This window comes from Engraulis encrasicolus, chromosome 9, assembly GCF_034702125.1.
Source record: "Engraulis encrasicolus isolate BLACKSEA-1 chromosome 9, IST_EnEncr_1.0, whole genome shotgun sequence".
Classification (NCBI taxonomy): domain Eukaryota; kingdom Metazoa; phylum Chordata; class Actinopteri; order Clupeiformes; family Engraulidae; genus Engraulis; species Engraulis encrasicolus.
The window spans coordinates 36,431,032-36,458,586 of NC_085865.1; the positions used below are offsets into that span (position 1 = coordinate 36,431,032).

The 27,555-nt window shown below is 43.6% G+C and overlaps 2 protein-coding genes across 5 annotated transcripts; both read right to left on the reverse strand.

Moving 5' to 3' along the window:
- Positions 1 to 5,242: 5,242 nt before the first annotated feature.
- LOC134455773 (polycystin-1-like protein 3) lies at positions 5,243 to 22,468 on the reverse strand. Of its 4 annotated transcripts, none has more exons than XM_063207063.1 (11): positions 22,369 to 22,468; positions 20,666 to 20,962; positions 18,121 to 19,812; positions 17,396 to 17,533; positions 14,057 to 14,281; positions 11,173 to 11,240; positions 10,945 to 11,045; positions 10,187 to 10,330; positions 9,424 to 9,555; positions 7,902 to 8,174; positions 5,243 to 6,049 (listed from the first exon to the last, which is right to left on the reverse strand). In XM_063207063.1, exons 2-11 carry the CDS (start codon positions 20,818 to 20,820, stop codon positions 5,816 to 5,818), a joined length of 3,162 nt encoding a protein of 1,053 aa, XP_063063133.1. In that variant the 5' UTR covers positions 20,821 to 20,962; positions 22,369 to 22,468; the 3' UTR covers positions 5,243 to 5,815. The 4 variants fall into 4 exon arrangements, with proteins under 4 accessions (XP_063063133.1, XP_063063134.1, XP_063063131.1 ...); XM_063207064.1 differs by having other exon boundaries at positions 14,066 to 14,281; positions 20,666 to 20,967; XM_063207061.1 differs by having other exon boundaries at positions 20,666 to 20,967.
- A 1,121-nt stretch (positions 22,469 to 23,589) lies between these two features.
- Positions 23,590 to 26,188, reverse strand: otulina (OTU deubiquitinase with linear linkage specificity a). The gene is made up of 3 exons (XM_063206184.1): positions 25,896 to 26,188; positions 25,646 to 25,767; positions 23,590 to 24,809 (listed from the first exon to the last, which is right to left on the reverse strand). Exons 1-3 carry the CDS (start codon positions 26,022 to 26,024, stop codon positions 24,314 to 24,316), a joined length of 747 nt encoding a protein of 248 aa, XP_063062254.1. The 5' UTR covers positions 26,025 to 26,188; the 3' UTR covers positions 23,590 to 24,313.
- Between the last annotated feature and the right edge of the window lie 1,367 nt (positions 26,189 to 27,555).

Sequence of the window (27,555 nt, forward strand, 5' to 3'; positions counted from 1 at the left end):
TCGATTACGATTCGGGAGGGAGCGATTCGATTCGATTCTATTCGATCCGATTCAATTCTACAATGCATTGCAATGCATTACATTTCTACTGAAAGCATAGCAAAGCATGCCTACTGGCATTCAAAATATTTCCCTAGAATATTGTAAAGCTACCGTTCAGAGAAAGTCTAACAGAAGACCATTTCTACATGTAGTCCAATAATATATACCTGTTTATACTTGTCTTTTTGTAAAATTCTTTTTCAAACTCAGAAAGGAATGTGCCAGTGGTAAAACAATTGGCAATGTGATTGATTCCCCACCCACTATATTGGCTGGCTGGTGTTGTGAAAGGTGTGGTATTATGATAGTTGGTTAACCAACCGTAAACCAACCATGGCTCCTCAGGCAGTGATTGATGGGCGTGAGTTTCTTCTTGAATTTGGTCCTTGTTGTTTGTTTGGTTCATCGACTTGGTGCATGGCAAAGTTTTGCCGCAGAATGTATGTGTCATTTTAGCGAGTTGGATGTAACACGCACAGTGTTGATTCTACCCTCTAAAGTGTTAAATTAACACTGTAAATGTATGACAACACTGCTTGTGTGAGATGGACATGGTGTGCGTGTGCGTGCGTGCGTGCGTGCGTGCGTGCGTGTTCATTACTGTCATGCAGGTTGTCATCAGCCTTGGTTTGATTTCCATGAGTCATGTTAAGTCACGCTAGGGAGAGTCATGCGCTGCTTACCCACCTCTTCCCTTTGCTGCTGGTTTCAGCATAGGTTGCTGTCCACAACATGCATTACAACGATGGGAGAATAAAATGCATGCAGTTCCTTTATCAAAATGACTAGGGGGAAGTGGAAACTTGTCCAAGCAGATGCAGATCGTCAGTTACGTGCTCATATTTGTTTGTGGTGATGAATGCATAAATAATAAACACACGCACACACAGCACAGGCAGGCACACATTACACACAAGCACAACAACAGACCCAAACACACACACACACACACACACAGCACAGGCAGGCACACATTACACACAAGCACAACAACAGACCCAAACACACACACACACACACACACACACACACACACACACACACACACACACACACACACACACACACACACACACACACACACACACACACACACACACACACTCTCTCTCTCTCTCTCTCTCGCTCTCACACAGACACACAGACACAGCCACTCTCTCTCTCACGCACACACAGCCAGGGGCCCTGTATAGAAGCCCAGGGGAGGCTGCAGCTACATGCCATTGTAGACACACAAACATGACGGTACATGAACACACGGAAACTCAACCGTCACAACAATGCAGGAGCTGGAATGATTAATAGAGAAACATAGCCTATCAACAAATCTACTATCAAGGCCTATAGCTCAACTTCTTGCCCCAAGGGACACCATATCTGACTACAATAGAATTTAATTCCAGAAGTTAAAGGTGATGTTGACTGATACAGAAGAACCCATCAACAATGTACAGTATATCAATAAAGAGTAGCTTCAGTTGGTCCTTCTGCCAACTGGTACAATGGGTGGTACAACGAGTAGGCCTACTGTATGGTCAAATTGAAGGCTCAAATAAAGTTTGTGTGGGAGTTTATGCATTCATATGTAGGTTTTAATCAATGGTTATGAAAAGTAAAACCATTTAAAAAATACTGCACTGTGTTGGTTAGGGAGTTGGTTTAGGAATCAGGGACAACAATCCCTTGTGAAAAAGTGTAACGCTAAGCCCTTGTCAGGAAGGATTGGCGAAGCACAAGGGATGGTAACATTATCTACATAACTTGAATCATCATGAGGGGAAGAGTGATCAAAGAAAATGAACAATTTCAAAAGTAACTACACTTAAATTGTGTTTTGAATCATTACGATTTTCGGCAATATGGGCAAGCTCTAGTCGGTAGGCATTTCTTACACTGGTCTACAGTAATACCCATTTCTGAAGTAGAGTAGGCCCAAGGGGAGGTTCTCCTCTAACCAATGAAACTTCCAGGCCCCCTCCCTCATCCTTCCGATTACGCCAGGAAGTAGCCCTCCATCCTTATATCATTATCATCATCATGACATTCACACTCTTGTGGGATATGAGGAAAACAAGCACAACCAAAAAGTTTTAGGAGGATGATTGTTCAGGACTGGGTCAGGAGTAAAACAGGTTAAGTTAAGAGGTAAATCATCTAATAGACGAGCCTGTAGTGCGCAGTTTTCTTAAGGGTCTTCTAGTATTAGCCCCTGAAGTTAAGACCCAAACTCGCAACCAGGGAATTGTATGATATATTCTGGGACCAAAACGAGAAAGGGGGTGGGGGTGGGGGGGGATGTTGATGGTGATCACTGGGATCAGAAGGAAGTAATACTTCCTCCGTACGTAGCATAATCCGCCACTTGCCTTACGGCTGAACTTACAGAATGTAAACATTTCCACAATAGTCTCCTCAAAAATAAAGTAGATTTGAATTTTCATGAGACCTTATGGTAAGACACACACACACACACACACAGGCCGACAGGAGGACAAAAGGGGTCCGTGGTCCCGGGCACAGGAAGAGGGGGGACCCCAAATTGGGTCCTATTATATTGTATGTATTAGACAGAAGGGCCTTTGAGATGGCTTTGTCCCAGGCCCAGACAAAACTGTCAGCAGCCCTGCCCACACTTTCACACACACACACACACACACACACACACACACACACACACACACACACACACACACACACACACACACACACACACACACACACACACACACACACACACACACACACACACACACACAACTATGTATAGCCGAGCTACATCGCACCCCCGAAAAACAGGCGGATAATGGCATTCAAATGACAATCTCTCCTTCTGTGGTTAGTCCAGACGCTGGTGTCTATACAGTCAGAATGCCGGGCCCCCGAAAACAGCCAATGATTGCACTCCGTTACACCCCCACTAAAATAAAAAAACCTATGCTTTTCTCCTCATTGACTCCAGACCCACCCTGGTGGCTGGGGCCCGGTGTTCTGTCAAGATGGGATGTTTTGTCAGAGAGTAGAGAGAGAGAGGTTCCATTGGCCCATTGTTTCCGGGTTCTATTATTACAAGGGGGAGGGGGGGAAATCCCCCTTTAGGCAGACCTAAGGACTGTTCTATTCAATGCTAGGAGTATTATGACATGCCCCTTTAGGCAGACCGGAACCTGGTCACGTTAGGTGCCCATAGCAACCTATTACAATGGCATATCTCTATATACTTTAAGAATCTCTGGTTTTGTCGAGATGAGCTACCTACCATACCTTAACATAGCCCACATCTAAAAAACCATAACCATGAGGCCTAGGGCAGGGGTGGGGAACCTATGTCTTTTGCGGCCCCCCACATAATTTTACAGTTGTGCAGTTTTACATGAAATATGACATGTTTTGAAAAGAGATGTTAGAAATTACATTTGCAATACAGTTCAGTTATATTTTCAGGTGACCTAGTGAAGGTGTGGTCTGTTGTAAAGGTGGCCGCCTTCAATATTGGCCTAAAGTGCAAATGGGTACGTTGTCCCTGGCCCAGGAAGAGAAGGGCCCCAAAATTCAGTCCTCATTGCATTTTGTATTGAGAGGGGGCCCTTACAGATGATTTTGTCCCGGGCTCGGCCAAAGCTTTCAGCGGCCCTGTCCATACCACGCCATAAGGGTACAGAAGAGGCCCTGATGTATGGGTTTATCCGAGAGCTGCTGTTTAACGTGTTCTGATGGGATAGGGTGCCCCAAAGGACAGGATAAACTTTTCCTAACATTTGAGGGGTGGGTGAGTTCTGTTTACTTTGCATTTACCCTCAACTACAGCCTTGATCACTTCCAGACAGTAAACCACCAGGCACAACGGTGTTGTTTTTTGACAGAGGTACCAGGGCGCTGTGTGTGTGTGTGTGTTATGTGATTGACTTGCCTGGTTCCTTGGCTTATATTTTCTTATGCACTCCGGTTAAAATTTGCTGGATTTATATCCTTATCCAATCAACACAGCAACGCAAGATCTGACACAGTTTGTTGTCCATTGGTCCTTGGTGAACAGAATCTTTTTAGTACCAGTATTTGGGCTAGTAGACCCACTTTTATAGACAACTGATGCTGAATGGAGGAAAGTTAATGCATATCAACACAAAGTTTTACCAAGGCGAACAGATTCCTGATACAGTTTCAAGATAGATAGACAGACCAATAAAAGGTCAGCAGACCTTTTGCCTTACAAAAACAAAACACATTTCTCCACTCATCGTGATCAATATTCAGTTAGCCTTGAATGAGCTGGAAACATTTATCACCTCTACTTAATATAAACTTTTACATATGGTAAGTGTGAAAGTCACTGCGAAGGAACTTTATGTCTCTGTTTGGCTTAGGTTTAAAAACATTACTAGACCTGTGAGCAGTGAGCACCCACACCTAGCAAACTTTAACTAGACCTTTAGCGCCATCTGTTGGTGAAAACATATGCTAATCATGGCAACTCTGCGCAAGTATTCAAGTCAATGATGAAGCAAAAGCTGTCTGTAAAAAAGGATACTACCGAAGTCCAGTCATGAATTTTAACACCCAACACTGTATTTACTGATAAAACATGTCTTTTATTACAGTGCCTGGGAAATATTAGAAAACAACACTTGTCCTTCAAGTTCCCTTCGTTGTTATACACCGGTCCAATATCATGTCATATCATATTATTAACAGCTTAAGGTTCCGTTACATTATTAAGTTACCCTAACACTCAACTACATCACCATATAAAAATAGAACATCTGTTAGTCTATTACAATCAGTAGTAGTACAAGGGAAAAAAGGAAAAATGACTTCAGATCCATGAGGTCTCTCCACCCTTTCTGAATGATAAGATATGACATCATCTTTTCATGTTATTCCAATTGTACAGAGAGATTTTGGCACATTTGTTAGTCATGTGTTTGCTTGGAACTGAAGTCAGAGCTTACTTGGGAAAAAAAAAACAGAACCCAAAAAAGCAAGCCATCACCGTGATAAAACGTGCTGGCCAGGCAGACTTGGTCCTTGTCTTCATAGCTTAGCATCAGATCATCTGCATAAATTACTACTTTACACAAAATAGTGTATACAACTCATAACAACAAGTTCTTCCTCTAGCATCCTTCCCCATATTGTGCTTCAAGGAAATTCGTCTTTTATTTCTTTTCTTCCTTTAAAAAAAAAAACTTTTTTTTAGAGACATCTTTTACGCCAGTTTATCTGCAGGAGGTATGACGTTTACTGTACACAATCAACAAGTCCCTTTCTTCGGGTGGGCAACAGAGGCTCAGCAAGCAAAGACGTCATCCACTAACCAAACCGAAGGGTCGTCCGTTTGATTCAAGCTCCCATGGTGACTAGGTCAAAGTGTTGTGGAGTTAGAACCTGAACCCCGTACCGTACCACTCTCGTGTCCATTACACCGTGTTGGCACCTCGCATGGCAGCCTTCTGCCATTGGCGTACAAAGGAGCGTGTGAATTGGTTAATTCTGAGGCATTAGATTTGAAAAGCGCTCTCGGTCACTGTAAAGCGCTGGTTACGTTGTAGTCCATTCACCATACAAAAGCATCCGATGCAAAAGGGGAAAAGACACATGTCGTGCAGTTAATATGGTCATAAGGAAGGATTATACTTAGGCAAAGTTTTCAATTCGGCATAATTTTTGGGGGGAAAAGGTATCCTGAGTTGGCCATGATAGATAGCACCCAGCTGTCAAAAGGTTTGACAGTCAAACTGCAGCAAAAAAAAGCGATGACCTTGACAGTCCATCAAGGTCAATCAGCAATCTCCTCCTGAGGTGGGCTGGCGCTGGCACTGTCACTGTCACTGGCAGGCTCGCCAACTGCCACATTGTAATGGCGGTCGTCCTCGGTGACCAGGCAGACGCATGGCCATTCCGGAATGTGGTCGTCAGGGTAGTGGGTTATGAACTCCTCTGTGTCGGCCATGTAAAGGCGGAAGGCCTTGATGGTGTGTTGCAGTGCATAGCCCAGCAGGAACATCTCCACCTGGTAACACACATAAACACACACACATGCATTTAGGAGGCTTACATAAGCTGTGTCCCGTTTAAGCATCAAGTGCATGAGTAGGAAGGGGCCTCTCTAGGTGTATAGGAAGGTCTTGATGGTGTGTTTCAGTGCATTGCCCAGCAAGAACAGCCTACCTCCACCTGACGATACGGCAATCATTTACCAAGGTTGGTAGTGAAATTGGTACATCAAGGCAGTGAAATTGGTAAATCATACGCGTCCACAAGGCTACGGTCACCATTATGTGTCTATGCATAGCGAAATACACCCTCTCATGCATTGTCATTCGAGGAGAAACTTGCATCACTGTGGAGGATTGATGCGAGTACACAATGCACGTTAACGCGAATTAGCACGCGTCACTCAGGTCGAGTATGTAAGCCCCCTCAGGGCTTTCAGTCTGCTAGTAAAACTGGTACACCGCTACCAGGCGTCAGTAAATTGCCACGCTGCTACAGGGCACTGGTAAGTCAGTAAATCGGTACACAGCTTTGGGGCATCACTGGTCTGTCTGACAGTAAATGACTACATTGGCATCCTGCTGAGCAGTGGCAAGTTAGTGAATTGGCAAGCTGCTACTGGGGCACTGTTAAGTCAATACGATATCCACCTTACAATGAGCTCATTTTGCTCTGGGCAGTTCATTTTAATTGCACCTGTTTTACACCCATCATGCACAACACATAAACACTACATAAGTTCTAGTCAACAAGAAAGCACTTAGACATTGCTCAAACTATTTTGCTAGTGTAGAGTAATACTTTTCAGTCCATTATTCTGAACTGGCTGAACAAGTAGCATACCATACATTACAAGACCATGACCAAAGGCAAACATATGTGAACACTTTACTTTCCAGATTGCTAATAATGGAGTAATTTTAGGGTATTTTCTATCTGATTTAATTTCACGGTAACAAAAATATGATTTAATTAATCAGTACGAGTAGAACCATGCATTTCAGATTTCACACCTACACGCACAGCTGAGATCCATCGTACTGTATGTGTGTGTGTATGTATGTGTTCACCTGTGACATGCCTCCAGAAAAGCCCATCTGACATGTTTTAGTCGATTCTTATAAATCCAATTTCATTATTAACCACTGTTTGTTTTTGTGCATTTGCTGGATACTCCAAATGATACCTCACTACACTTTGTACAATGACAACAAAGACTTCTGATGAGTGAGATGCTCTCCATGTCATATGTATAGTTCACATTGTTCATGTGCATAGAGACGATAAAAGGCATTCTATTCCACTTCCCCATTCTATAGGTATGATGATGACAACATTTTCAAACATCCCAAAGCTTAAAATAGATCACGTGTAGACAGAGCTGAACAATCCCTTTAAAATGAACCTAGATTGTGAAAATTGATGAATGCATACATTGGTGAAGAATTGATAAAGCTATAAATGATGTTTATAATTACATGTAGTATCACATTAAAATAAGAAAGCCTGAAAGCCGAAAGCCCAACTGGGGAAACTCCAACTCCCATTGTCATTGTGACACAACAGTCCACAGCACACAAGCGCACACTGCACACAACGAAATTGCATTTATGCCTCACCCGTGCCAGGGGGCAGCCCCAAATGGCACCTGAAAAGGAGCAGTGCAGCAGGAAGGTACCATGCTCAGGGTAGCTCAGTCATGGAGGAGGATGGGGGAGAGCACTCGTTAAATACTCCCCCCACCAACCTGGCTGGTCGGGAGTCAAACCGGCAACCTTTGGGCTCTAAGTCTGCCACCCTAACTGCTTACCCATGACTGCCCATTCTGTACATTACACACCGTCCGCGACCCTTGACCCCATGCTCACCTGTTCCATGCCTCCAGTGAAGCCCACCTGGCTCAGGTGGTTGGCCAGGAAGGTGCGTGGGCAGGGCGAGGTGTCTCGGGCGAACAGGAGCCAACAGAAGATGGGCACGTCGTCGCCGCGCTGCATGGCGGAGTGGAGCTCCATGGCGCGGTGCAGCATCAGGAGCTTCAGGGCCTCCATCAGCCCAAACTCCTCATCTCCGCCCTGGAAGAGCTGCTCGCACACCCCCCTACGACCCTCCCAACCTCCGGGGGCCGCAGCCGCCTCAAGCCACTGGACATACGCACATGCGCACGCACACAGACACACACACACACACACACACAAAAAGGCATAAATGATATGGAGGCAGTATTCACAACCAACCACATAAATTACACACATACACACACGCAAATGCATTAAATACAAGGCATGACAATATATAGCACAGTATCCACAAACACCTACACATACATCACGCACACGCACGCACGCATGCAAACACACACACACAACAGTGCATGAATACAAGGAAACAAAAGTGCCATAATGCACTGTGCAGGTTTAGTTTTAGATACCTTAACAGTTATTCATTGCGACAGTCCAAAGTGGAGATTTGTCAAAATGGACCTAACGGTAGGGACACATACACGCGAATTTGCGAACTTTGCCATTCATCCCTATGAGAGAGGCGAAGGCAAGCGATGGCGAGGCGAAGGCAAGCGATGGCAAGCGACAGCAAGCGAACAGGAGCGAAGCGAAGCGAAATTATTAAAGAAAGTTTAATGTTATGCAAATGAGGAGCGAATTCGCCTGCCACGGCCCAATCAAATCAACAACATTCTGTTCCATTCCATTTGATTCGCCGCGACGACCTGATGACGGTTGAATTTCGCCTCTCTTCGCTTCACCTTGCTTCGCCTCCTATGTGTCCCTACCGTAAGTGATGTGTTTGGTTGGCAAAGTACATAATACCGTAGCTACTATGATGGATCATTACATAATTTTATACCAATTTGTGTTGATGTAGTGAAGAGTTCTTTTATCAGGAATTTTGTGCCACACAATTAAAATTATAAATGAACTGAAAATGAACTGAAATAATAATAAAAAGAAAAGCTATATAAATGTATGCATGGGCACAGTCTAAAAGCACGAATAGACCAAGCGCGACGCGATTGAAGTGACAGAGAATCGTTTCTGTGCAGCAAGAGCGATACGAGCGATTGAAGCGACTAGCGTATGTCCTTTGCAAGCATTCAAACATTTCCATTGGCTCTGGTCACTGACCTCTATGCAGTCATCGGCTGTCGCGGCTGGTCGCCGAACCGCGTCATAGAAAGTAGCCACGATTTCAACTTCAAACTGTTGCTCTAGGCGTGCGAATCGCCTCGAGTCTCCAGAATCGCTTTTGTCGCGCGACTCAATACAAAGTCAATTACTTCTGTCGCTCGCCTCGCTCATGTCGCGCTTGGTCTATTTGTGCGGTAAGAGTACATGGGCAATTCCACAATAACAGCACTCTAGTGTGGAGTCGTACCCATTTCTGGAGAAGGCCCAGGTAGTGTTTCATCAGGTCTACAGTATTCTCAGTGCCGCTGATGGGCAGGCATATTTCAGGAAACAGCCATCCCTCCATCAGACCATGACGGGACTCAAGATCCTCAGGAATCTGGAGAAAAGGTTGACATTCAACTTCAGACATCACGTGACGATAATGACTAGACACGTCTTAGGCATTCAACTTCAGACATCACGTGATGATAATGATGGCTGCACAAGTCTTAGACACGCGACTTCAAAAAAAAATCACATGATGACGACTACACACAGGTCTGCAACACAGGAATGACTGTTCTGTATGTGACCTCATCAAACATTTCAAGACAAGTCCACATAATGGTGATATGAAAACAAAATCATTATCACACATAAAAAAAAATGGTTGATGGAAGACTAATTTGCAATTTTCCAGAGAGTTTCTGTGGGTGCACTATAGGTGTTCCAAAGGGTACAACATTTTTTTATTTTTAAGTCCTAACTTTGAAAAAGTAATTCTAGGGTCATGTTTTCTAACAATTTCTTAAGATAAACACAATTCCCTAATGATGAAAGATATACATGGGTTCTAAGTTTTGTTTCTAACCTGATTGCGCGAACCTAGCTGCGCACAACTCAACCTCTGATTGATGGAAACCGCTGTCGGTCAAAAAAATAGCTCACATGGTTGGCTGCCAGTGTCTTGCCCCTCCTCATATCATCTTGATGATAAACACAGAGAAGCCATATCTACATGTGCCTACCCGTAGGAAGCTGTCCTGCTGCAGCCAGTCAGGAGGGCCAGTGGGGCTCATCAGGGCCTGGTACAGGGTGGCACGCAGGGCACAGTAGTTATCGCCCCTCACACGCTGCAGCAAGGAGAAGCCCTGGGAGAGAGCAGCATAGCCCTGGTATGGTACGCAGAGAGAGAGAGAGAGAGAGAGAGAGAGAGAGAGAGAGAGAGAGAGAGAGAGAGAGAGAGAGAGAGAGAGAGAGAGAGAGACAGACAGATAGATTTGAATGAAATGTATCAATACATGTTCATTGTATTTCATGCTTTGGCAATACATCTACTTTTTGTCATGTCAACAAAGCTCATTGAATTGAGAGAAAGAGAGAGAGAGAGAGAGAGAGAGAGAGAGAGAGAGAGAGAGAGAGAGAGAGAGAGAGAGAGAGAGAAAGAGAGAGAGAGATAGACGCACATAGACACAGAATGAGAAAATAGCAACAAGCGTCAGGCAGGACAGGTGGAAGCCAACTCTACATAGGTTAATGCTGAAATGAAATCTGCAGTACACTACTGAGACATACTGAACATAATGCATTTCTCAAAAGCGTCTGTGCTTGTAGCAGCAGTAGTAAACGATGCAGCTAGTAGCTAACGTAGATAGTAAATATGGTTTTGAGAAATGCACCCCAGACTTGGAATTACCCTCGTATCTCCACAACAAACTAAATGTCATGCACACCCACCACAACAAAATGCCATGCTAAAAGAGGAAATGAAACATGTAAACCAAACCTTTCTGATGACGGCACTTTTGGCCGTCTGTCCCTTCCATTCCCTCTCGCTGTACGCCAGAATGGCCATCGGAGGCTCAAGACTGCAGCGCTGTTCCACCTCTGCATCAGTGTTGAAGAAATGATCATTAAGAACAGCTACTGGCAATGTTAAAGAAAAGACAAGACCAATTTCCAGATTTATAGAAGTCAATTTATATATTTTAAACGGTCGGTTAAGGTTGCCTACTGAGTTTGATCAGCTCTTTCTCCAGGTCTTCCTCAATTTCATCCTCTCCACGGTACAGATCACCATCACTAAAGAGAAAAAAGAAAGGACGTACCGTCTCTACATAGAAATTGCCATGACTTGGGCGTTTTATTTCGTTTCTCCTGATCGCCTGGCAGTGCTTTCAGCACAGAATGTTCATCACATGCTCCGACAGAGGTGAGAATCTCAACAGCATTGTGGCTAATTAAGTTAGCAACTTACTTGGTTGCAACGCAATTTCCCATTGGCAATTTCCCAGTTGCTAAGTGGTTAGCAGCAATGCAATCAAGAAACGGGGTCCAGGTCAAGCCTTTAATAGGCTTGTTCGTGACAACGCAGTAATATTTTTTCTAGGCAGTGGGCATGCGCACTTTGCCAGTTTGATGCATTCTGGTTAGAATTTTCTAACCAGAATGCATCAAAACTGGCAAAGTGGTCAGCTGTTTTTTGTTCTTTGATCTGGTGACCCACACTTCCCTCTTCATTATACCCCATAGATTTCTATACCACGCTTAGGTATTTTGGTGCAAGTACATTTTAAATCACCAGACAGAACATTCCATTGACTTTCAATGGGGTTTCATTTCTGGCACATTAGAATTAGATTTTTTTAAAAATAGAAAAACTTGGTATGGAAATCTATGGAGTATAATGAAGAGGGGAGTGTGGGTCACCAGATCAAAGAACAAAAAACAGCTCACAGCTAAGCATCAATGATATCTGGGCTTTCTTAACCCTCATGCAATGCCACTGCCATTGACTTCAATGTTAAACACAGTCAGGTCAGCAGTCTAACCCATGACTGCGGTTTTGAGTAATGAACAAGGCTGAGACTTTTTAAAGCCTCAGGAAGATTTTACCAGTGTTTAGAGTTAATTCGTTAATTCAGATGATTAGGTTAATAGCTTGTTTAGACAACCTTTTCATGATATGCAATTTTTTTGAGATAGGATTTTTGGGTTTTCATGAGCTGTATGCCAAAGTCATCAATATTAAAACAAAACAAGACCTGAAATATTTCAGTTGGTGTGCCATTAATGTAAAACATATGAAAGTTTATTTTTTATCATTACATTATGGGGAAAAAAAATACTTTAACACAATATGCTAATTATTTGAGAAGGACCTGTACATAGTTGTCAATAACTCCGAGTAAATTATACCAAATAAGTTACATACACACAAGCATGACCAATTCAGTATCACAAAATATCCTCAAACCGTAAGCTGCATATTGCTACAACGAATAGACTCTCGACAGGGTTGCCAGATGAGATGATGATCGTGTGCCCTTTTCTACCCGAAGACTGCCTTCCTAAACGGCCCGATTTGGCGGGAAACCGTCCGATCTCGCAAGACCGCTCAACTTCTGGGTCTCTAATAAAACGTTTGGTGGTAGTGAGGGTGATTCCTTTCCTGGAGTGACAATATAGATGTTACGATTTGTCAAAATCTTACAGAAAATGATTGAAACCCACTTTGAAACCCACTTTGATGTAGTCACAGTTTGAAATAGTATGCATTCCTATGGCTCACAGCTCTGATAGTCTTCACTAGGAGGAGCTACGTCTGTGGGAGGAGCCGATGGGGCACGAAAATTGCAAAGATGGCTGCGCCCAGTCAATCCGAAATTCTGCTAGTGCCTTGAACCGCCCATTGCCAGTCTAGGTCTGTGTCTCAAATGCCGCACTTGTGCACTTCGGGCACTGTTTTTCAGTGCATAGGGCGCTCACGCTGAAAATTTCAGTTGAGCCAGTGCACTGAAAGTGCCAGGATGATCCCCTAACAATGGTGGAAAAATGCAGGCTGTGTCTCAAATGCCTAAGGCGCTCACGCTGAAAATTTCAGTTGAGCCAGTGCACTGAAAGTGCCAGGATGATCCCCTAACAATGGCGGAAAAATGCAGTGCTTGAATGATGGACACTGCACGCACTAAACGGCAGCCATGTTGACAATGACACGGAGGAAATGTGGCATTCAGTTCAGTAGAAGAGTTTGGTCAACAAAGTCTCCTAATTCTGTAAGTAAAGTTGATGGGACACCAACCTTTTCATGCCAACCAAAGTATTGTATGTGTGATTGTTGTCCTTTGGACTGAAGGACATGGAAATGGAAGCACCAGATGCTGTGCATTGTAAACAGTAGCCAACTCATATTTTGGCGAGCTAATGCCATGTTCAGCTGTCATTTCCAGCGAGGGCACAGTGCATAGTGCTCATTTTTTTCCACAACACTATGCACTAAAGATCTCAGTGCACTGTGTGCACTGTGCACTGACTGTCAGTGCACTGACAAAAGTGCGTCATTTGAGACATAGCCTAGGTTAGTCTAGGTCTGTGGTTGTCCCCTCCTTCTTCTCTTTTTGAGGTGTTTGCACAAGAAGTGCGCTACTGCCATCTACAGCCCTAAGGGGACTCCATTTATTCTCAACCTCAGGACTCCGAAGGTCTCCTAAAGGGGCGTACACCCGACAAAGTGGATACCGGAAAAGAACTAGAGTGACGTATCTCTGTCTATAAGATCTCTGATTTAAGGCACGCTCATCCCGGAAGTGACCTCTTGGCAATCCTCTCATCAGTATTCCGAGTGACTGCCTAGGCCTGGAGGTCATTCTAAACTCATAGAACTGCGGAAACCCTCAATTTAAAGTATAGTTGCAAAACCAAGGAAAATTAAGAGACTTCCTCCAGCACACCAATGGCTGTGCAAGTGACAGAGTTGGGAATTACGACAAGACATTTCACTGAGGACCTCAACTTAAAACTGTGGTTAGGAGTGCTGTCCTTTCTTTTTAAATTCATAGGTCTTGGGATTAGATCAACGTTACTTTTTGAATAGCTATATGAAGCATATTAGCACTTACGTCACCCACATGTCATTGCCGTCCACAACATCCCACTCCTCGTCCTTGGAACCTTCTACTGGTCCTTCATCAGTGATGCCACCCTTCAGCTCAGTGTCTAACTTGTCCTCCGTTGATATCATCAGTTTCCCAGTCTCCTGTTCTTCCACCAAGTTTCCCAGTGAGGAGATGGTGTCAGTGTCAGTAGCAATCTTCTCCTGGGGTGAGGGCCCTACAGGAGAGCCCCTGGACACAAGCAAAACAGCAAGGGATCAATGATATTATTATACCAACTACATGCTATATGAAATAATGGAAACTAGAAGCTGTAAAGGCAGAGGGAGTGTGAGGTACATAATTTCATGGTACAGTAATGGTATATAGAGAATGGCATTTTGATGTGAATGGCTGTCCTTTTTGTGACATAACCCCAGACAAAAAGCGAAAAACAGTCTACAACACTGCTTGTCTTCTCCGTGTCTTATTAAATTAAATATTAAAGGGGCACAAGGTAGGATGACGTTGTTTGCGCGGTGCCCGTGCCTTTCTCAAAATCTTCTCCGTAATGAAAAAATGCTGTTCAAATGAACTCGCTGTGGGGTCATTCCACGCCAAATCAACAGGAGCCCGCGCACTTAGGTCTCAAAAAATTAGGAAAATATTACTGAGTGTCCCCATGGTACTTAAGAGAAACACTGTTACTTTATTTGAATGTAAGATGTATACTCTCCATGTTACAGCCAATTTCACTGCGGGAGGGGGGTGCCCATTTTGTTCACACTCTTTTTTTTGTCAAAGTTCACAAGCCCGTAGCTCAAGAACTAAACCATGCAGGAAGCTCAAATTTGGCATGCTGGTACATACAGTCCCAGGAAAAAGTTTGTACACCCTTTGAAATTTCTTACATTTCTGTCAAAATTGATCATAAAACATGGTCTGATCTTCCCGGAAATCTCAAGAAGGAACAATCAGAGTCTGCTTTAATTAATTCCACCCAAACATTTACATGTTATCATATTTGTATGGGTCATAAGACCATAACATTCACAGGAGAGCAGGGCATAAGTAAGTACACCCTTGCATTAAGCAGGTTTTAACCCTCAGTTATTTGCAATATCATCAACCAGACTTGTCCTGTAGTTACAGATCAGATTAACAAAACAATCTGTTTGTATCTTGCCTCACCTTTAGAGAACTGCCTCTCATCAGCAAGGTTTGTGGGATGCCATAGCTTTCTTGAATTCGTGCCATATAATCTCAATTGTTTTTTTTGTCAGGGCTTTGACTGGGCTATTTCAGAATGTGTATTTCATTATTATGAAGCCATTCTAAAGTCGATTTGCTTCTAAAGTATGGGTTGTTGTCACTTTTCAGGACCCATACTCTTGTGTGCTTCAACTGTGTGACAGACTTCCTCATGTTTTTTTCTGTAAAATATCACAATAAACTTGAGTTCATTGTTCCACTGATAATAGCAAACTGTCAAGGGCCTGAGGCAGCAAGGTAGCCGCATATAATGATGCTCCCGCCACCATACTCAGAAGAGGAGATGTAACCAAGAATAGCTAAAAATGGGATTCATTCTGCCAATCTAAAATTAATGGGGTTTCTGTCCAAAAAAATATTGCTGCACCTTTGAGGTTTTCGAAAAAGCATTTATATGCTTCATAGAATTACTGCAAAATATTCTGTAGACCACCGTTGAAACCAAAGTTGAATTGTTCAGGGGAACACACAATGTCATGTTTGGAGGAGAACTGGAGAACCACACCTTCACCAAAACATCATCTCCACCTTTGAGTATGGTGGCGGGAGCATCATTATATGCGGCTACCTTGCTGCCCCAGGCCCTTTTCAGTTTGCTAATATCAGTGGAACAATGAACTCAGAAGTTTATCAAGATATTTTACAGAAAAAAGTGAGGTAGTCTGTCGCAGTTGAAGCACACAAGAGGATGGGTGCTGAAATGTGACAACAACCCATACTTTAGAAGCAAATCGACTTTAGAATGGCTTCATAATAATGAAATACACATTCTGGAATAGCCCAGTCAAAACCCTGACAAAAAAACTATTGAGATTATATGGCATGAAGTCAAGAAAGCTATGCACTCCAGACATCCCACAAACCTTGCTGATGAGAGGCAATTTTCTAAAGAAGAGGGAGACCAGATACATCCAGATTGTTTTGTTAATCTGATCTGCAACTACAGGAATCATCTGGATGAGGTTATTGCGACTAACTTAGGGTTAAAACCTATTGAATGCAAGGGTGTACTTACTTATGCCTTGCTGTCCTGTGAATGTTTACATCTTATGACCAATGAAAATATGAAAACTTGCAAATGTTTGGGTTGAATTAGTTCAAGCAGACTCTGGTTGTTCCTTCTTGTGATTTCCGGGAAGATCAGACCATGTTTTATGACCAATTTTGACAGAAAGGTAAGAAATTTCAAAGGGTGTACAAACTTTTTCCTGGGACTGTAGATAGGAATAGGTTGTTGCAAAACTGTCAGTTTTGGTCTGTATGATCCTGCATCGTCATAGCATTCCCTCAAAGATGATAAAAATTGTACTGGAGTTTTTAGCTGTGCTCTGTTTAGGCCTTCAGAAGACACATTTGTGCCCAACATAGCCTCAGGATTTTTTCCCCTTGTAGATACAAGTAGAAACACTCCCATAAAAATCTATAAATAGAAAGGAAACCCCTTCAGTGTTTGACCAGAAGACCTCACAAGTCTGACAAATCATCTTGGGTGTCATTTTCAGAGCACCAGAACACCTTGTGGGATTGTCCACAGATTTTTATTTAATTTTATTCTTCATTCTCCATGAAGTCTTCTTTTTTAAAATGTTTTCGTTTTTAATTTCCACCCTGTTGATTTGGCGTGGAATGACCCTGTTTTTCATCACGGAATGTCAGCAGTTGACAAAAATCGTATTTAACAAATCGGTATGTAAAGCGATTTTTCGTATGCAAAGTGTTTCCAAAGACACTACTTTGGACCGCTCTGTCAAAAAGTTGCATTCAGGGTTTCCTGACAGCGGACCGTGGAAGTGGTCGCGAGAATCATTGTTCACTTAGTAATGATTCACATAACCATCGGCTAACTCAGCACAGTGATTAATTAAACTTTTAATCCTACCTGGAGCCCCTTTAAATGTAAAACAGTAATTAATTAAATAATTAAAATGAGCACAAAGTTTCAACCTGATGAGGTCTTCATCAGGCAACATAACTGGTCAAAACATAGAAGACACCAGGATTCAGGAATTCTTCAAGTGTTGCAGAATGTTTTTACGTTCAAACTGGATTTCTTTTGATTTTCCTGAATCTAGCTAACATCTTTGAGGAGCTTACCCAGTTTCAGTTGGTGCAGTATTTTCAGTCGTTACTGAGACGAGCGTACTGGTCTTCAGGTCTTCATCCTGGCAGGACTCGTCTTTGAGGTCAGATTTGTGGGCAGGTCTGGCAGTGCTATCCTTGCTAGCTTTTGCACTGTTGGCAACAAGTGGAAAAAAACGTAGCATAATCTCAGCATTCATGTTTTCTTGCTGGTAAGAAGTACCATCTAAGCCCTCCAAACAGCTGCTAAGTCTCTCCCTTCCAGGTAAACATGACGACGTAGGCTCATATAATACTTCAGAAGTATAAAGCTGTGATGTTGACTGACACCAGTGAATCACCAGAAATATTTAGTGGAGTCATCAATGCAAATACAAGTGAAACTGTCCATTCATACCTTAGATTTGCTAGTAAAACAGAAGTCATGCTGAAGGAGTGTGCGCCTATGTGTATGATTACTTTTCAATTAGTGCCACTGCCAACTAAATCTCTGCCATTCCTTTCTTTTGGTAGCGCTTGGTTTACATTTCATGTCAACAAGTTGGGGAAAAAAATATGATGCGGGTAATTGATGTTTTGATCCATTTCCAATTATTGATTATTGAAAAATAGAATTACAAAAATAACATTGTACAAATTATGTATTTAGATAATACCAGAGAGGCAATAGCTGTGGTTGTAACACCGGACGACTGCTACTTAAAATATGTCAATGACCCACCCATGAATATCTGTCTCACCTTGGAGAACCATCGGAGGTAGTAGAGGAGAAGTCAAGGTGAAGGTCAGTCTCTGGGTGCGGTTGCTGGGCGTCCTGGTCCTGATGCTGGGCTGTGGAGCCATCTGGCAGTGCTTCATGCTCACCACTCCCCACCTGGACATCATCCCCACTGATAGGAGACAAGCTCTTGGGACTCTCATTGGCTTCCTGCTTTACACCTGGTGGAATCGTGGATATGGTCTCTTGTGGTGGACTACCCTCACTGCTAGCCGACTTGTCGGCTAACGATACGTCACTAGTTTTGGCAATGTCGTTTGATTGACCTCTGTCCTGTTCCTTGGGAATCGTCTCCAGGGTTGTGACCGAGGCATCCTCAGTAGTATTGGCAATGATAGAGGAGGGTTTCTCCTCAATAGTGGGGTCCAGTGCAGGGCAGGTGGCCGATTCCTCTGCAAAGGACCCATTTAAGTGTAGCTCCGCAGGTGCTTTATTTATGGGTGAGGCCACCAGTGGCATAGCTTCCTCATTCGGCACTTCAGAATCAGCCTTGGCTAGATGCTCAGATAACACAGCCTGACTCTCTGCTAAACCGCAAACAGCTTGGCTGCCTACCTGCTCGACGGAAACTGTCTGGATATCGGTAATGATGTCCGTGGGTTGGTTGTCGATCCCAACTGCTGAAGCAGGTGGGCTTTTAGTTGGAGTGGATATGGCCTGACTGACCGCCTCATCGTTAGATTTTTCCTGGCTCCTCGTTGGAGTGCCCTGCTTCTCCGTCCCTTCAGACACTGGTTCTACAGATGTGATGGTTAGGTCTTCAGTAGCACTGGCAGTCTTAGAGGATGCTTCCTCCGTTACTTTGTCGACTGGGAGAGATCCATTTAAGTGCACAACAGCATCCTGCAGCAGTTCCTTCCTGGGTGATGCCACCAATGGCGTAGTAGTCGCTTCATTCAGCATTGCTGTTGCGGACACATTCTGACCTTCTGCATTAACATGGCAGACCTCAACCGCCTTCGCTTCGGTCTCGGTCGAGTCACACTCAGTGTCTAGCTTAGCATGGTCAGAGCTTTGCAGATCAAGGCCTAGCTTCTCAGCTGACCCAGAATGGCTTCCAGCTGAAGGGAGTGAACTCTTAGCAGGAGAGGATGAGGCCTGGTTATCCGCCTTTTCTATTATTGTGGCCTGGGACACGGTCCCCTTTGGACTGGCTTGTATCTGAATCCCTGTGGCAGGCGTATGGCTATCAGTAGCCAGTGAAGTTACCGCTTCGACGGTCTTCTCTACAGGTACAAGCTTGCTCTCCAGCACTGGCCCGGTTCCAACTAGACCTGCTACTGATGCAGCCTGGTGGGTTTGTGGAGAGGAGGACATCACTACCACACCACCACCACCACCTTCTGCCGCCAACTTGGCAAAACTTTCAGACGCCACAATCTTGGTGGCACCTGCTAGCGCTTCGGACACCAGTCCCGAAGCCACCTTCTCATGATCCGACAACGCGTTGCCGTCATCCTGAGCAGAGACCAAGGCTGCTTCTGGCACCACAACAACAACCGATGCGTCCAGTTTCACCGGCGATGCTGAGGTGGCGGCCACGTGCTTTTGCAGTGCTGCAGGACATGGCGCCTCCTCAGGTGGGGTGGCCTCCAGCAGCAGGCTGGTATTACTCTGGTCATTATGTTCAGTAGTGGGAGAGGGCGATTCCGAGCTGTAAAGATAGGTTTAAATGTATTACATTACATTACATTGCACTTAGCTGACGCTTTCATTTATTCAAAGCGACTTACAGTTATTATTTTTCAGGGTATTGGTTACAGTCCCTGGAGCAATGTGGGGTTAGGTGCCTTGCCCAAGAGGTCAGGGGTATTCGAACTTGCAACCCCTGCCCCGAGTGTGTATAAATGTATATGTTAAGAGTCTTTATTGTCAAGTATGGCAGGAAGCAGGCTTCACTCAGGTTTCATTTTGAGGGTGCTGGCCCAAATAAAACACTTAGACACAAAAAGAAAAAGGGGCGACCACACTGAGGAAGGCACATGACGAAACGCGTCTGTGCACAAAAATAAATATAACCGTTTGATGCACAGTGCGCCTCTTCCTCTTTTTGATTCAAAGAGTCTTTATTGTCCCATGAGGATATTGGCTTTCACATTAATCAGGTTGGTCATAATTTTGTGACTCACATCTCGCATAATACATTTTAAATAATAATATTGTATTACAATGTAATGTGGTGTCTATGGACCATGTTGAAAACCAATGGTGTAGTAGACCAGTGTCTCCCAACCTTTGTTGTCTCATGTACCCCCTAAGCCTTTTGGTTGTGCCATGAGTACCCCCAATTCATGTTTTACATCACTTTTTCTATTCCAGTGTTACTATGTTTCATGCATTTGTTAAAATTACATGTTTCCACGTACCCCCTGCAGTGTGCTCGTGTACCCCTAGTGGTACACGTACCCCTGGTTGGGAACCACTGTAGTAGACCATAATGCACACAGACTGAAGTGAATAAGAAAAAGAAAACAACACGATGGAGAGGACAGGGATCTTCATCTTACCTCTCGGTGGTGACGCAGTCTGGATTCACCGGGCCCCCTTCCGACACTTTCAGGGAGGTCTGTGGGCTCGCGACTCCCTCTCCGATCAGCCTCTGCTCCTCGTCCTGCCGCTCGCAAGGCTTCTCAGCACAGCAGCAGCTCAGCACGTTCCCCATGCTGTGTGTGTGTGTGTGTGTGTGTGTGTGTATGTATGTGTGTAAATGTGAGTACTGGAACCCGGCCTGGGACTCAGATCAGATCCTCAGGGATCCTAAGGGACGGGGGTCACCCCTCAGTGACACCCACGATGACCAGCTTCTGCTCTGTGGAGGGCAAAGATAAAAAAGGGGACAATCATTTAAGGGAAGAAGTTGTTTACAAAGATTATCTGAAGCCTTTCAGTCAGGTTCCACCTACAGACAGACAGACAGACTGGGTCATTGCTAGTCTGGGAATTCCCATACTGCCTTCCCATGCGCTCACTCCAATCTGAAGGGCAGCATGGATGCCAACGCTGAAATCTTCCCCTGAGTGTGGGAGCACAACAGCAGAACGGGAGGGAGGGCAAGACAAGTGATAAGACAAACGGAAGCTTGTAGTTTTACTTGTTAGTTTGTAGATCTACCATGTTGACACCAGAAATGAAACCAACTTTTCATCAGGTTTCATTTTAAATAGTTTAGATACACTCTGTCAGAAAATGAATAGATGGTCCCCAGACTAATACTATCAAGTATACCGCTTGTGATAGTAGCCTATGTGACCCAGGCTAGGTCATTCAATTGCCGTATTTGCCCAACCCCTCCAGGAAGCAGGTAGCAGGACTACCCTGACAGATGTTTGAGCATTAGCACTGCAGAATTCTACAGCATGAACAGGGAAAATATTCAGCAGATCCAGCAGTCCTTAAAGGGTTAAAATCCCATTTTAAAATGTTTGATGACAGTTTTGTAATAAATTACCACTAATAAAAGTTTTTTTTATGCTGTCAAATAGGCCTCTCTCGCGGGTAAAGTCGAAAGTCAACAAATGTTTTATGAACAGTAAAGTTATTAATAGCCCGTGCATTAGTAGCCTATCGTAAGGGGGAGGTTTCCCCAACTATGTTAACGCAGCGGCCTGTTGGCAACAATGTCAGAATCAAGGTTTGTTGGAGGGAGAAAATAAATAACACAACACCTGAATTCCAATTGGGATTAATGGATTATTACAATTCAAACGCGCAAAGAAGTGGCGGACGAAAAGTTAAGTTGTTTGAGTTTGTCCAATAACGCATTTGAATCCAGTCAAAAGCTAATTTACTCACTAGTACACTAGTATTTCTAATCTCTTAACTCCAATCTACAACTGTGGTCTGGAACAATAAAAAAGTAAACCGTCCTTGCAGTACCAGGCATGCATCTGGACGGGCGAAGGCTGAATGAAACCATACTTCACAAACAGTAGCCTGTTGTGCAATCGACCGATTCAGCAATCGTACAAGTGGTTACAACAACTAAATGGAACACATGCTAAAACGTATAACTCAAGTCCACCCAAAGAATCAAGTGTGTTCATAGCACGGTAGTACTGTAGAAGACACTCCTGTCCCATGAGAGTGGGCGTAAATCGACTCCAAACGTCGTTGAGGTGATTCCGGTGTTGCCTACCGTCTTGCATTCGCATTTACGCACAAATTTAAGCACATTGACAAATCCACCGTCGGTGCTCCGACAAATTCTTACCCGAGCTTGAGGCTTTCCAGGTCGCTGTGCGAAAAACAACGACCCGTTTTTGTCATCAGGAAGTTTGTACCATCAGAAGTCAGAGGCAGTTTCACTTTCCGGCGAGAGGCTGAACAGCGCCGTTCTCCCATTGGGGGATTTACAGTGAATGTTATTTTAGGGGTTGGTGACGCACCATCAAAGATCTGCACACCAGATTTGCACTTGTTGTACGCAATAGAAACAATTAAGAAAATATATATCAGGACCCATGTGTGCCATAAAAGGCAATTCCCAAAGTTATGCAAATACTTTCATAACATAATATTGCCACATGTAACACTTTCCCTGAAATATGTATTTACTACATCACTTTTCAAACTTCCATATATAATGCATGGGGCATCATATGGAAGGTGTGTGTGTGTGTGGCAGCAACGTTTTCCACAAACTCGTCAGTTCTTTTAAAGGAACAGACCACCCTTTTTTGATTTTCACATATTTGCAGTATTTCCCAGCATTATTCGTGAATGTGCATATCATTTTCTTCTCAGTGTTTTCAGTTCTTAGATTCATTGGATCAGAATTATTAGCATAGCTTAGCATAATCACTGGAAGTAACTGGTATCTTTAGCATCAAGTCACAAGTGATAACTGGACAGAATTAAACTGCTGTTTTACACTCTGGTGAATTTTACATTCATTTAAAAATGGTTTATAAGTACATTTGAGGACGTTTTATTTTGTACCATAGACTTGCATTAGTATGCCTAATTTGGCTATACTGTTAAACGGGGCAATGCAAGCACATAGATGAAAATGATATGCACATTCATGAATAATGCATGGCAATACTGCACATATGTGAAAATCAAAAAAGGGTGGTCTGTTCCTTTAAATATACAACCACAAACTAAGAAAAGCAGTGCCCCACCAACCAACCGCCTACAAGTCTTCTTTCAGTATTAGCAGAGATTTCTCTCTACTCTCTCTGGTATTAGTCAACTGGGTGTTCCAGAGGGATTTCCCCTCTCACAAGATATGATATAGAGCTGGTTCCTTTTCATTGGCAATAACAGTAGTGCTGTGCAATTACACATTAATAAATCATAGTCACCAAAATTTGAAGGAAACAGTCTTCATTATGCCCATAACTCACAAATTTGTCAATTCAGCGGGCTAGAGAGCTGTGCTTTTTAAGATTCAGTTGGTTCAGTGAATATCACTCGTAGACAAAAAAAATCCTGACCTTTGCTTTATTAACCTGGTATGCCTTTGATAAAATCTTAACACACCACAGGTGGTATGTACTTGTTTTCATTTTCAACTTTCAATGTTGTAGTACAAGCGGTCATATTCACACACCAGCTCCGAGTCATCTTACAAAGAACATTTTGCCCTATTGCTTTTTCATATCATGGTTGATACATTTATATCCATGTGTTGGAAAACATGAATATGTTCAAAGTGTATACAAAAAGAAATGATACAAACCACATGGCAATAAAGTACATTATCACTACACTACCCCATCTACTGATTGCTTTTAAACCATTATAATTGGAAATATAAAATCTGCTTAATACACAGGAGCAGGTCAAGCAGCAGAGTATGTAAACAAACTAGAAACAAGTCATTACTTGCATAACTTATAGTAAAAGAAAACCCTGAGCCTGAACTTTTTTGAAATAGCAAAAAAGCTATTTTTATTTTTACCAACTCACTCTGTTAAGTCTGAAATCAAGCACTGAGCCTGAATACCATCAGCCTTGTACAGGTATGGTCACTAGGGTCGTAGAGCATGGGAACTGGTCAGTTATACATCGTCATTAGAGTCGGAGGAAATGGGTCTGAACAAGGCACCAATAACATATCACTAGGGTCAGGCACTGGTCAGCCATACATTGTCATTAGGGTCAGAGGGAATGGGTCTGTCCGAGGCACCAATCATAGATCATCACTAGGGTCAAAGGTCGTGGGTCTGTAGCTGCTGGACATGACACGCAAACTCCTGAGGAAGTCCGAGCGTCGTCACCAGCTCCACACACCTGCTGAGCAGCTCCCCGAAGCTCACCATGGCAACGGAAGGGGAGGAGAAGCCCACCAGTGCTCCCTGACTGCAGCACATGCCTGTGTCTGTGTTTGAGTCTGTGCTGCTGCAGCAGTCTGGTTTGCCACAGCCCTGCGGCGCTTGTGCCTGTGCCAGCCCTGCCTGTGATGGGGATCGTAACTGGGCCTCTGTCTGTGCTGGTTCTCCCTGATCCACCGCCATCACCTCTAGATCCTCCATGCCCTCCGCAATGTCCCCAACAGTGGGGACGGGGGCCATCTCCTGTGCCCTCTTCATGGCCTCCAGGACGGCCTCCTCGTGCCGCACTACGTCCCGCATCAGGCCGGACACGCAGGCAGTGGCCGTGGGCGGGGGCTCAACGGGTAGCCGCTGGCACCAGCACTGTAGGGCACTGCGATGGCGTGCGGAGAGGGAGCAGGTAGATAGGGAGGATAGACAATAGGTGGGTGAAGGGGGGGGCAGTCAGGGCAGGGCAGGGCGGGACAGGGGGACAAAAGGGGAAGGGAGACATGAGTTATCACTAGCTGGTGCTGTTTTATTTGGTTCACAATGGCCATTGTTTACTTTAGGTAGCTACAGTCGTTTGACTCCTGTTTCAGAGTTCAACTGTTGAGGGGTGTGGGGGTAAAACGCAATGTGTGTCATCCATCAGGATTTTTCTGAGGCCGGTCAGATGGATGGTTTGCATTTTAAGGACCTTTAAGATTCCCAGGAAATGTAATTGCTCTCAAATATACCAAGCCCACCCCCATCCTAGCCTAATTATCATCTACGTTCAAATCTCTTTGAGTCTTGGTCTGACCAAGAGCACAACAATTAACATTTCCCAAAGGACATGGTTGACACGCCTCACTTGGTTTGCTTATGGTTGTTTGCTTACCGACAAAGTGGCAGGAGTTCCCGTATTTTCGGGAACTCAGAAATTAACTTGCACTGCTCTTGACCTGACTAGTTGCAACGCTGAAAGTGTTGCGCCACTAGGAGGGCACAGCCTGGCTACCCCCACCCCACCCTTTCTGGTGGTACCCAGGCTCACAGACATTCATAGGCCACAAGTCCATAACCCAGACACCAACAGGAATTACTCTCTATTCATTTTTTGAAAGGAAATTAATTGGGTGACTATGTACCAGGATATCAACACTTGCTCCTTAATGTAACGGAACTACAGTGCTATGCGTCAGGTGTGGATGAAAATGGATGTAGAAGAAGCAAAAGCATCGTTACCTGACAATGCCTTTGAGTTGGCCAATGGCCTTCATGCGAATTGCTCCCTCTCTGAAGCCTGCGTTGAAGCCAGACTGAAGGGTTGCCTCTTTCCCTGCGTCAACTCCATCTCGATACCCATCCTACCCACACAGGGATGCAAGTATGCCGTCATTTTTTGCAACAAGCATTTCCTTATACATTGCGCTGGAATATATAGCGCAAATAGAGCGTGCGTCTTTGGCGTCTTGTGGCATATCATCACACCTACCTTTACGCGTCGCTCCATGTTTTGTTTCCATTCCTTGTTCTGCAGGCTAGTGTCATCTGCATCCTCGTCGAACACATCTTCGATTCCAGCGGCCAAAGACTTGACCCACGACATCGCTGGAGGGACCATTCAACGTACCAGCAAATGTGCGATAACAGCCCAATGTCGACGACGGGGAGAAAAGGCAGTGGTAAGAAAGCGCCAACAGCGCCAGCAGGTAACGCTAACAGGCAGGAAAATTCACCATGCTGCTCACACACTGTGGCCTCCGTCATTCGGTGATGTCACCAGAGTCCTTTGTCGTGAATTGCAGAAGGCTGTTCTGGTACAATAGTCCTCTTTACACTGCCATCTCGTGATTGGGAGTGTGTTTGCGAGAAGAAATGAAAATTGCGCCTACTTAGTTTTAACAGCAGATGTCACCATTACCACGATACATGCAGAGCTGGATACATGTCAATTGTGTTTGAAGCAGCCTTATAAACTGCAATTACATTTCTGCTATACAAAAGCACACGTAGCGCTTTCATCCACAGTTGATAATAATAATAATAATAATAATAATAATAATAATAATAATAATAATGATGATGATAATAATAATAGGCTACTACGTTAATGGGGTGTTGTAATTAACGCCATACAGTAGGCCTACTTTTAATTGGGTAATTGGGCATTCACCCCAGATGTGACTTTTTTGGCTGTTATAATGCAGTTGATTAGTTTATGACAGATGTGTTTGAAAAGTAATTTCAAAAGAGGCTACAGTATAAGGTGAGGACGACAATCAAAGATCGGATCATGTCCAAAAAGAAAGAAAGGTGGCCCATATTCCAAGAAAGTCAATCACTTTAAGGCCACATGTCTCCATTCACTGCGCTTTATAGCCAGTAGGCCGAGGCCTAACTCAGACCTCCCTAACTATACCTGACATAGCTATTCGGAGCACAGGAGATGTCAAACTACATGTCAAATTTTATTTAGTTTGAATTTAGTTTTAAAAAAATTGTTTGAATTCAAAATAACAGGATGATGAAAAGAGGTAATATATAAAAAAGATAATAATAATAATTATAATAATAATAACAATAATAATAATAATAATAATAATAATAATAATAATAATAACAACAACGATGAAAACAGAATGTACACTGCCCATCAATGTCCAAATGTAATAGGCCTACTTGAAATATTTATCTGAGAAAAAATTAAAGGAGCTTGCATCTCTTTAAAACTAGCACAGAAACAACAGCCATTACACAAATAGTTTGGGTGAAGGCAAAAGCGAATACGGCTGTTTTTCATTTCAGCAGTGTCATTCTTTTACTAGATTGTACAAACCGTCCTGTAAAGTAGTTTATTGTTTATTATTGAAAACACACGTTTGATTTATGGTTGTGATTTATGGATATGATTTATGAACCAAACTAAATCCATCTTTAGACAAACTACGATGACATTATCTGTTTTGTAGGGGGTAGTATTTAGCTGGCTGGGCCTGATGTGGCTTGTGATCAAGGTCTGTTGTATTGGACACGGCTACACATGAACAAAATGCAGTCATAATTCAACACAATACCGTGTCAGTCAATTTAACATGTTCTAGAGTGTACTTGTTACCAGGCTAGGCCTACTCTCTAAATGTTGAATTAACGCA

Bases quoted from the DNA above. Each gene is read 5' to 3' on its own strand.
- LOC134455773 (XM_063207063.1), bottom strand. From the start codon at position 20,820: ATGGGGAACGTGCTGAGCTGCTGCTGTGCTGAGAAGCCTTGCGAGCGG. The intron at 14,282-17,395 runs GTAAGCTCCTCA...GCTTGTGTCCAG, and splicing joins ACTGCACCAACTGAAACTGG to GGGCTCTCCTGTAGGGCCCT. The intron at 11,241-14,056 runs GTAAGTGCTAAT...TTTTCTCTTTAG, and splicing joins GGCAATGACATGTGGGTGAC to TGATGGTGATCTGTACCGTG.
- otulina (XM_063206184.1), bottom strand. From the start codon at position 26,024: ATGGTCCCTCCAGCGATGTCGTGGGTCAAGTCTTTGGCCGCTGGAATC. The intron at 25,768-25,895 runs GTAGGTGTGATG...CTGTGTGGGTAG, and splicing joins ACATGGAGCGACGCGTAAAG to GATGGGTATCGAGATGGAGT. The intron at 24,810-25,645 runs GTAACGATGCTT...ACGCCATCGCAG, and splicing joins CAACTCAAAGGCATTGTCAG to TGCCCTACAGTGCTGGTGCC.